This window comes from Gavialis gangeticus, unplaced genomic scaffold, assembly GCF_001723915.1.
Source record: "Gavialis gangeticus isolate Ggan-Ray unplaced genomic scaffold, GavGan_comp1, whole genome shotgun sequence".
NCBI classification, from domain to species: Eukaryota; Metazoa; Chordata; order Crocodylia; family Gavialidae; genus Gavialis; species Gavialis gangeticus.
In genome coordinates, this window is record NW_017729022.1 from 184,070,696 (window position 1) to 184,081,888 (window position 11,193).

The 11,193-nt window shown below is 39.5% G+C and overlaps 1 protein-coding gene across 4 annotated transcripts in view; it reads left to right on the forward strand.

The window, feature by feature from the left end:
- Window positions 1-11,193, forward strand: part of BCL11A (B-cell CLL/lymphoma 11A) — a 135,809-nt gene that overhangs the window by 35,855 nt on the left and 88,761 nt on the right. Inside the window, exon 3 of one of the 4 annotated variants that reach the window (XM_019516647.1) lies at window positions 7,857-7,893. The exons of the other annotated variants lie outside the window; for them this stretch is intronic. Within the exon in view, the coding sequence (XP_019372192.1) occupies window positions 7,857-7,893 (37 nt within the window). The remainder of the gene's footprint in view (window positions 1-7,856; window positions 7,894-11,193) is intronic. 4 annotated transcript variants of the gene reach the window in all.

Below are 11,193 nucleotides of genomic sequence, written 5' to 3' on the forward strand. Positions count from 1 at the left end.
GACAATGTATAGACACAGAAAAGGATTGATATATGTTTCTTCCTCTCTTCCCAAAATTGTTGTTTTCAGTGTATTTAATGAGGAAAAAGTATCTGAGGCACATAACTATAGCAAACTGTTTTTGAGCAAGTCATAATAATGAACAACACATGATTTGAAATTTGATCAGCAAACATACTTATGCCAAGGAATTTTTGCCATTCACATACCAAGATTCTGTAAATCAGTAAACCGCTGCAGTGGAACCCACTTCTCCGAATAACTATTGAAGGAACATAACCAAAGTTTAATATAGGGAATGATCTAGATGAGCTGTCATGTTCAAAGAACTGTTAAAAAAACAGTTAATTGTAATAAGCTTATATACACACATGCATACACACACGTGGTCATTTATGTATGTGTGTGTATACACACATGTAGACAGTGTGAATGTGTGTTTATACACACACACACACACACACACACACACACATACACCATGCTCCAAATTTAAAACTAATAGGCAGACATTAAAAGAATAAAAGCACATTTTTAATAGCCTAAAATACAAAATTAGGCAAATAACTAGTAAGAGAACAAAATCTTAAGGAACATTTTTCATGTGATAATTTTTTCCCACCATGTTACATTGAACTAAAATGTAAATTATTTTCTGGTCCTAATTGGATTTAATTATTTCTTTGGGAGGGGGTGGGAATGGCACACAGCTGTCCTAATGAAACAAAGGATGTAGCAAAGCCTCTCTTTTCCCCATGTTGGTTAATAAACATTGCAGTGGATCTTTATGCTGACAGGCAAATGCAATATTGTGCAGACCTGGAAAGGGGTGAGAGTTAACTGGGCAGCTGGGATCATTACAACATGGGCACGTTAACTGTTACAAAGTACCTTTTGGAAACTGTATTTTGTGGTTTCCTATTAATTTTTGAGTGCTCTGTTTTTAGAGAACCAAATATGGTCCTTCCATCAACCTAAATTGCAAAACTGATTGACTTGCATTGCAGCAGGATTGGGCATAATATTAAGATTAAAAATCCCACTTTTGTTAAAGCTGGACCTGATCCTGGGAAGAAGGGTGTGCCTCCATAACTGAGTTGTGTGCATGCCACGCCCTACAGGAGATGCTCAGAACTTTGCAGATTTGGACCCTTTTGAACTTGGTTTGATGTTCTTTGTCAGTCTAAAGTACCATTGACTTCAAGGGCTACATAAATCTAGGACATAACATTTCCCAGCATTGTGCTCAGGTGATGGCAAGGAAATGGGGAAAGCTACAGTGTGTGACACTGACAAGGTTGGCATGTCACCATATCTGGCATTACTTTACATATCTATAGCCCCTTCCACCCAGGATCTCAAAGCACTTGGAAAGCATTAATGAATGTGACTACCAGTATTATTTATAGTGCAATTCATTATTTGTTTTTGGAGGGACTGCATTCTTATTTTGTCATTTGCTCTTAAAATTAATACACTCCATGCTGGCTATAAAACTGTATTTGCATTTAATTGCAAGTCAGAATGAATTAATGGATATAATTTAAGGCTGAACTCACTTTTTTTAAAAAGAACTCTTCACAGAAGAAGGAAACATAGCTCTGGGTTTTGGTGGATGTGGGGAACGAAAGGGGAGTTGGGGAGGAGGGGGTGGATGGAAGCTGTGTTCATTCCTTGCTTTAATTCTTGAGGTTGCTTTCAACAAAACAAAAATGCCTCTGCCAGGAGGGGCTTAGGCAAAGTGGTCAAGCACATCTGCTCCTGAGAAGGTAGTAAAGAAAAGAGGTTCGTAGTAATAGGGCAGGAGCACAAAGGGAAAATTGTACATTGGAAGCATTAGTCTCTTCAGCCTTAGTGTGGCCAGACTGGTTTAGCAGACAGAATGATAGATTGCTTTGTCAAGGGTCCCAGGGTGTGCCTTGAACTTGAAGCACTTTGTTTATCTTGAATAGAAAGGGAAAAACACAGACGTAATCGATGTCTAGTTTTTAGGAGCTAGAAAGAGGTAAGAGAACAGAGAAGACTAAGGGAGGGGAAGAGAAAAGTTGGGGGAGGGGTGGGCCGTGGTTGTGGCTGTCCATTAACAGATGAACTTGGCTGCAGTCCAGATTTTGATGAGCGTGTCATAGCCCAAGAGCAGTCAAGCCTTTTCAATAATTTTTTTATACCTGCTGACTGTACATCAAATGCTCGCAGGTCTTTTGGCTAAAGGCAAGAAAAAAAAGACATAGCTCAGTTTTTTTCCTCTGAACCAGTTGAGACCAGTCTTTTGGCCACACTCACAGGTTCTATCATCTTTCCTGACTTGCTATTGGGAAAAAAGAGCTGTAATGATGCCAGTAACCTGAGGGCCCTGGACAAAAAGAGTTTTGGTGTTCTGAGAGGCATATTCAACTTAGAGTGTGGTAGTAGGTGAATTTGTGTGTGTTTGTGTGTCTGAGAGATTTCATGAATTGCAGAAGTTAAATTCACTGTTAAAAAGCATCTGTGAAATAATCTGTGCATAGCTGAGAAAGGCAAATACAAGAGAAGGACTGAATGCAGGTCAGCTGAGTATAAAAGATAACTCTGTAGTAGATAATTCCATGGTAGAAAGCCTGTTGCTACTTGTGTGTGTGCTTGTTGTCTACACAATGGCTTTGCACCAATTTAATTAAATTGGTAGGAAAAACAATTTAGTTAAATAGGAAGGGAAATCCCTTAGTGTGGATTTAGTTATACTGGCATAATGGTGTTTATACTGGTATAGTATGTTTCGGATAAACACCTTTATGCTGGCATGACTATGTCCATGCTAGCTGGTTTCACCAATTTAATGAAATCTTTTTTTCTATTGCTTTACTTAAACAGGTGAAAAATCTGCATGCAGACAAATCTTGTGTGTCTTCAGCCTTGCATAGCTGTCACAAAAATTTACCAGCCTAACTGCAAAATCTACTTGCCTTCCCTTGCCGTGAGGATGATGAGAATGTGGAAAACTAAAGATAATTTACTAGCTCATTAAAAAAAAGCAGTGACTTGCCTGAGCTGAGTAGAGTTTTGCAAGGCTGTAATAGATACAGCTACAGATTGACATGGAGAAATGAGTGTACAAAATTTCGATCCAGAGGTTCGGCATGAGAGCTGCCATAGGGTTCAGGGGTATTTGGATCCTGGGGATTGATCTGACCCATTGAAGGGACCTGGGTTAGACAGCAGCAAAGTGTGAAGTCACTGTCTATAAGTATGTATGTGTAGACCTAGATTTATACAATCCCAAATCAGTCTTTTTGTTTCTGATTATGCTGTCTATTTCTGACAGTTATTCAGCTCCTTACCAGTCTTGGCAGGCAGCTCAGTCTATAACATCATGACGTTTTTGCTTTTAAACAGGCCAGTTTCATCGTGCTGCAACAAACAGCAGCTTAACTGAATTTTGCTCTGACTTATTTGAATAACATGCACTCCAGTCAAACAAGAAACCCCTCAAAGGAAGATTTCAGTGCTTTGCTTTCTGTCCAGCTTACACTGGATTGTTTTCAAAACCTGAAGAAATGGAGTAGCTAGGAAAACATGGACAGCAAGGGATAATTTTTCAAAGGCACAAGGAGCAATGAGGACTTGATGTCTAATTGTTCTTTGACAGTCCTTCCACATTACCCCACAGTCTCCCCACAGGATCCCAAAAGTGCATGCAGTTAGCACCAGTTAGGAGGACTGACAAGTCACTCGTGGAACCCTGTCTCACATGGCCCTTTATGGGGATGTCAGTAAAAACAGGGCTACATGCCAGTGCTTCCTGGAGGTGCAGGGCCCCCCGAATCAATAAATTCACTGACTCAGTATGTTTTTAGGGGGTCCAGACCCCAGCTGCCTCATTTGTACTGCAGAAGATTAAGATAGAACTGTTTTCCCACCTTCCAAGTTTTCAGCTTAAATCTCAATTGTAAGTGGCTCATTTAGTTTTCCTTTGTGGAAGACAAGTGCAAAATCTGTGAGGAAGCCCTGGGTTCCACCTCTATGAACTTACTCAAGGATTGGTGATCTCTGCAAAGCCTTTTCTTATCTTGATCTTGGAGATGCATGTCAAACCATAATTGGCTTTACTGTAAACTTCCTAGCTACTGTACATACCTTTACCTCTTCCTAGAATCTGATTGTGCACATGGCTGGTCTATGTAGTGTACAGCCTGTTTGTTATCTGCCTGTCTAACTACTTATATAGCTTCCAGTGCATTAGTATCTGAGAATCTCATGGGCATTAGGGAATGCATCCTCATAATACCACCGTGAGGTAGGGAAGTACCATTGTCATTGTAAGGAAGAAGAAAATTAAGTGACTTGTCTAAGGGCACAGTTGTAGTCTGTGGCAGAGCTTGAAGTGAGCCCAGTACATTAACCACAATGCCAGTCTTTCTTCTCCCAACTGTCTCTGAATGGTTATCGCAATAGTAATGTTTTCTCTGTTTGATTGCTTATACTTGCCTTCCCCTGAAAACAAGAGCAGGTCTACTTTGAATCTTTAATTGAGACGGACTTTAGGTGATTAGAGGATGACATTCATCCTCTGAAATCTGTGAGGAGGCTGTAGGATGGCAGGCTTGCGTCTCCATTGCTACCGCCTAAGAATCGTAGTCTGTTAGACGGGCATCACTGCGGATCCAGCAGCCATTTTGCTGGCTTCCATATTAGCTTAGAAGGAGGCCTGTCCTCTGAGGCACATAAGGTTGCATAGTCCTTGCCTGGCTAGCCATTTCCTCCACAGCTGCTTATTCAGGGTCTGCCCAGACCCAGGTTCGATACGTTTGTCTCTTGAACATTCAATTCATCTTCACTCCCAGTGAAATTCACTCCAAGTAAGACCACCTATGCCATAAGTCTTAAGTGATAGAGTGAGCTCTACATGGGCCCCCCAGATCTGGGTGTCTTTCATGTGTAGTGAAAGTAATCTGAATGCCCAAGGTGACATACTTGTGACCTTTGGGTCAAGTACCTTTGTTTAGAGACTCTACAGTAAATATTGTACAATGAAAACATAAGGACATAAGGAATACTGTAACTGAAAAGGCTATAGCAGAGCAGCAGCCTGGCTAAGAGACTGCTGGATGAGCTGTGTGTAGTATTTCTAGTTCAAACTGATTGAAATGTCGACTAAAAATCAATGTTGTTGACTAGTGATAATTTACAGTTTTCTTGGTGCTAAGTAGTTCCACGCTTAAGAATGAGTTTGCTGTGCAGAGATTAGTGCAGAGAGTTCTGTATGCCACATTGAATCAGATGCATTATAGGTCAGCCCTTTATTTGTTTCATCATGACTTTTACACAGTTGTCATGTAATTTATGGCTGCTTTCACGTTGTCAAACATTTTCATTGCAGCTTCTTCTTAACATACTCCTGACACAAACACGGCTGCTTTAAAGAGACTGTATTGTTTCATAATCTGAGAGGAGGACTATAAAACATCAAATTACACTATCTTCAGGCTAATCTAAATGCACTACAGATTGAAATCAGAGCTCATTTGTCCCTGATGCAAATTATTAAGTTCTAATTATAAATATCCATTTAATTACCCCATACATTTTTATACTGCAGACCCTTCTCAGCAATTCTGTCTGAGATACAGTAGATGTATAGGAGAAAATCTGCAGTAATTAATGTGCATTTCCTAAATAATAAAGAACAAACATAAGCTACTTTGTTTATGGAAGACATAGCCGCACACACATTTTTAGCTGTCCATGTTGTGGCATCAGGCACTGAATGCTAATTTAAAAGTAAACTGAAAAGGCAAAAATTAAAAGTTTGATTTTTTTTCCATGTTGAAAAGGCCCGATCCTCTAAAGACTGGTTCAGTTAGGTAATCCTTACTCTCGCCAGTAATTCCACTCATTACATGATTGGCTGATGGTTACTTATGTGAGAAAGGCTTTCAGTATTAAGCCCAGTATTTTGGAACAGAGACAATAGATTACAAATGGGCATATTATTTATGCTAAAAGCTTCACAAACCAACATGGTCACTATCTATTATTACAGTGAAGCAAATATCTGTTTTCTGTTTGTATTTTAGAAGCTTTTAAGCTTAGTACTGAACACTGCACTGGCAAGTTAAAAATCTTCATTTGAAAGTTAGTTTTTCTTTCTCCTCTTTCTCCTCCTTTTGTACACTTGTTAACCCAAAATTTTGTTGTATTGTCTGCAGAGAGTAGCATGCATTAAGATCTACAATTGAAAGTGAACACCGTTCATTGGTTCATCCTTTCACCCTAAGCATAATCAGTACCATCACTTGAAACAGAATTTCTAAGTTTAATAAGATCAAATATTTATAACAGGAGAAAAAGTTTCATGTATATAACTGTGTGTGTACACCTTTTCTCACATGATATATTTCTAAGATACATATATTTATGTGTCTGTTTATACACACATGGATATATATACACAATGGATACATGGCTTTATTGCTTATTTTCTCAAAAGATTTTATCTGTTTTAACCAGAGGAGGCATCATTAGGTTTTTCTGATGAATCTGTGTCTGCAGGATTTGTGCAACTTTAATGTTTGCTGGAATTATATTAGCAGGCCCAAGGTGCTGTTGAAGGTCAAACAGTGCTTTATTTAGCACTTACATAGGTCAAATCTTAAACCCACTTTTTTGGAGGAAGGCTGGGTCAGGGTTGTATCAAGTCCATGGAAGGCTACTGAAGCTCAGTTGTCGAGTAGCTGCTACAGCCCTTTCCCTGGCCCCCAGCATCTGAGACTGGAAGATCTGTGTAGCAGGAAATTCTCTGGCTAGACCCCTCCATACTACATGGATGCCTTATATTCCCTGAGTGCTGATGCCTGTTGAAGTCAGTGGGAGTTTTGCCTGCATATGGACTTTAGGATCACAGCCTGCAGCCGGATTGTGTACAATGCATTTAGCCTGTAGTGCAGGGAAGCACCTCATCAGAAGCACCAGGAGGTATTCTGGAAGGCTGGCACATCAGTGGAATGGAGCCATGCTGTAGTCTCCTCCCTGCTCCTCCCCATCCCCTCTGGGGAGCCTTGTGCCCCAAGGGAAGTAGGGAGGAGCTGTGGCAGGACTCTTATGAGTGCAGAGATTGGAATTTTGCCCAGCCCTTACACAGGCCAAGCAAAGGGGTGTGGAGGCTCCTTATTCTCTCTTCATTGCTGCACAGCCACGTAAATTGCCTGCTAGCGTGTTTAACAGGGATGATTCTCATCTGTCAACACAGGGAGTGGGAAAAAGCAACAGCATAAGTACAGAACAAGAATAGTTCAGGCAAATTCTGCTCCACGTTGCCCTGGCATAAAAATCCAGAGTGACTCCACTACAGCCAGCAGAGTTACTGGAGGAAGTGAGATCAGAATTAGGTTTGTTCTTGTCTGTTTTCAGACGGACAGTCCAACATCCATTGAAGTCAGGGGAAAAAAAACTTAAAGAAATTATTCAGCTCAAACATGAATTAAATTGATGCCTGCCAAAAACCTCTTTATAGCAAAGTATGTATGCATGTATTCACACATATATTCATGTGTGTATACTCAACATACACACTGAAGTTTCATTGAAGTCAATGGTCAGTAATTATTACCAAGTCCAAATTCACATGTTTGTGCTTGATAATAATTTATGGGAAAAAAATACTTTTATGATATCAGTTATCATCAGTTTAAGTGTGTTTTGAATTTTTTAGTTTTATGTACCTGCAACAGTAAATCACAATTTTCTTTTCTTTAGAGGCTTGATTAACTTGATCTTATTTTGTTTTTAAAACTATGAGTGCTTGCAGTAATGTCCTGAATTCTCTGGTAGCTTTATCCCGTAACATCGTGACTGCTTGTATCTTAAACTTTGTTTTACAGTCCCAGCCAGAAGACAGTAGGAAGAAAATTATAAAAGGTATGAAACAAGTGTTTCTAGAAGCCAAGGATCTTTTTTTTTATAACTATCTCCTAAATAGAAAATTTTTCTCTTAGCTTTTCTGAAGGTTATATATTTTGGAATGAATTGAATCGGTGTTTCTTTTTTAACTTGTATCCCTGTTATTGTGCTGCTTTGAGACATAATGCTTTTTATTGTAGTACCTTCATAGTTCAGTCAACATACAGATAATTGTCTGTCTGAGATTTTACATCCTATCACATCCATTGTAAAGAAAGTTAAAATACTAAGCAGTCTAGTAGCCAGATAATGGACAGAGCATGTAGTACACAAGTAAATGCTTAAATTCTTATACAATATGTTATTACATGAACAGTCAAACATAGATAAAATTCTGGTCCTGAATAGAAAACAACCTGTGTATTCAAGGATGAGGCTTAGGATTTCACAGCACAATATTCTTTCTCTGTCTCTTCATATTATCTTTATTATTATTATTACTATTATCATTATTGTATCATGCAATCAGCCATTGTATTGTTAATGTATGGTAGGGTCCTCCTGCTAGGACAGCCTTGGCTTGCTAATGGGGTCAGTCATGTCACAATGTGATATATGGATTATGTTTACCATGGCATATTTTGTTTGCGAGCTAGGCTGTGAGAGTGGAGCAGATGATAAATGAAGATACCCTATAGTTTCACACTAGTTCCTGTGGTTGCAAGTCTCCAAAAACAATAAAGAGCTTCTCATAATGGAGAGATATTTACAGGCATATAATTGACTTAAAGTTTTAGATCTATGGTTGAAGTTTAAGATGTGATAGTCCATTACTTCAGTGTTTTGCTTAAAGCTTTTATTTGACCCAGATAAATTATTTAGGATCTGTTGTGAAAACCTTGGTAAATGTATGAACCTTCCATCCAGTTAAGTAATTTGCCTGGCTGGTATATTAGTCGATTTTTCATCTACAAGCCCCTGAGTGGCATTCGAATCTTCATCACTGGAATTCATAGGAATGTGTATGTATGTGTATGTGCATGTATATATACATATAATATATATTTATAAGTATTCCAGTGAAGAATACATGCAAAATATTTTCTTAATATACATTTAAAATACTTATTTGCTCTCCAAAAATCATCATTGTTTTCATTTAGCACTTCCTCAGTCTGTAGGGTGAATAGCAAATGTAAACATGGTCCTGCCATTAAAACAATCACTGAGATAATACAGTTTGTGAAAATGCTTATTCAAATAATCAAGCCCTATACAGGGAGATGATATGGCAAATCTGGTAGTAGTAACTTATTCCTAAGATACTGTAATGCAAAGGATCAAGAATTAACAGCTCATTGATGAATTGGTGTTCTCTTAACTGTACACTGAGCACTTTGCTCTGGTCCCTCAGTGGCTGCTGCACTTGTGGTAGTACTCCTGTGTTCTTCACAGAAGTATGCTTAGATCTGTCTCCTTTGGATCCCTCTTTCTCTACCCCCATGCATCTAGTTAAATGGACTACAGTAATTTGTACACAGTTACTTCTTACTTATTCCATCTCCTGAAAGATATTAAGTCCAACAAGCTTTTACCCACTGAGTCTATAGAGAAAACGGCTAGGCAATTTTTGTTTCAATCTACACGTCTCTCTGGAGCACTAGTTCCAGAGACTGATCAATAGGTTTTATTGTAGACCTCACTGTCTCTAAAAGCATTGTGACCTTATCCCGTCTAAAAATAGTATTTGCTCTTGCTGCCTACAGAACCTTGACCTGTGAAAACCCATTTGGAACATAACTGACACATCCAGTCAGCTGTATATCCAAGACATGCTCTGCAGAGAGCAAATTCTATGCAGAACTGTCCAGCTATGGGAGAGCACACACTTATAGTACTTGGAAGGAAAATAACCCAATATGAGCACTACTTTTGCACCTTGATAGGATCTGTAGGGGAGCTGAGGGGCGGGGGTGGTGGACAGTGAGAAGGAGCAGGCCACCATTCTCCCATTCCATCCCTAAACACTTGGAAACTGATCATTTGGAGATCCTGATATAGAGTACCCCTCTGACTGAAGCCAGTGTGAGCAGATGGAACTCAGCATCTCCAAATAATCTGCCTCTTCTGACAAGAGTTATACTGAGCCCAAACAAAAGTTTATGCTAGTGCAGTATCCCAACCTTTTTTTCTTCATTGTCTTTGTCATTTATATTGGAATAGTTATTGAACTCTAACAGCTTTGAAAAGTGCGATCCTCAGAAAAAAAAGTGCAAAAAGCTTTACTGTACCCTGTAAGAATTGACAAAAAATCCTGAAATGTTCTCTCAAGTTAAAACCAGTTTTTTACTAATCACTAGTGGGTTGATCCCTTTAATTAAGGGTGTTTTGGGCTACAGTGAGATGCAGGTTTTGGGGAGGAGTTTAACTTGGATGCTGATGAACTGATGACCCACTGAAGCATACTGCTAACTTAGGTTACTTATGGCATACGGAAGAATCCAGTGATAAAGAAGAACATATTTTACATATGCATCACTTAGAGGATAACATCTGCTATCATGGGTTGTTGGTATTTTCAGTGCAAATGAACTGAAACTAAGGAAGGATAATTTCAGAAAGAGGACAAATACACACAGGAAAGCAGTCTCATGAAGGGTTAAGCAGCATGCCTTGTAAGAAAGGTCTAGCGCACAGCCTCCAAAAGATGAAAAGGAACGAGAGCTATGATTGCAGAGCTGTAAAAGGTGGCATTTTGTTCTCCTGTTAACAAAAGCCAGGACTATTGTTGCCTCCTGGTTTGAAAGAGAGGTCACTGGTGGTATTAGTGCTGCTAATCACATAAGAGACCAGGTGGGCTTGGTCTTCGTGCTGTATCTACTGCCTAAGAAGCTGTGACTGGCCACACCGATCTGTTCCCATACACAGGTTCCTCTTTGGTTACACAAAATGTCTGCTCTTGCTCTCTTAATGCATAAGCTATTATTAGCAAGTGTCACTCAGTTATCTGAGAGTGGCACTTTTAGCGGCCATCTAAGTGCCTGACATTTGGGTTTACAGCAGATTAAATTAAATTTTAGTCTGGTTTGGCTTTACTGAAAGTAGACAAAAGGAGCAGCTGTGGTGGAAGTGTAATCTAGCACCAACAAGTAGAGGGTGCCATGACTGGTGCTCTTCCCCACCCGCCTTCTCCTAGTGCCCGTTTGGGGGTTCTGAATATGCAGGTGACTATTTTGCGATTAGGTACCTGACGGCATGTTCCCACTGCCATGCTGTCCTAATCTACCCACTGCTTTACACGCCCCCCCCCCCCCCCCC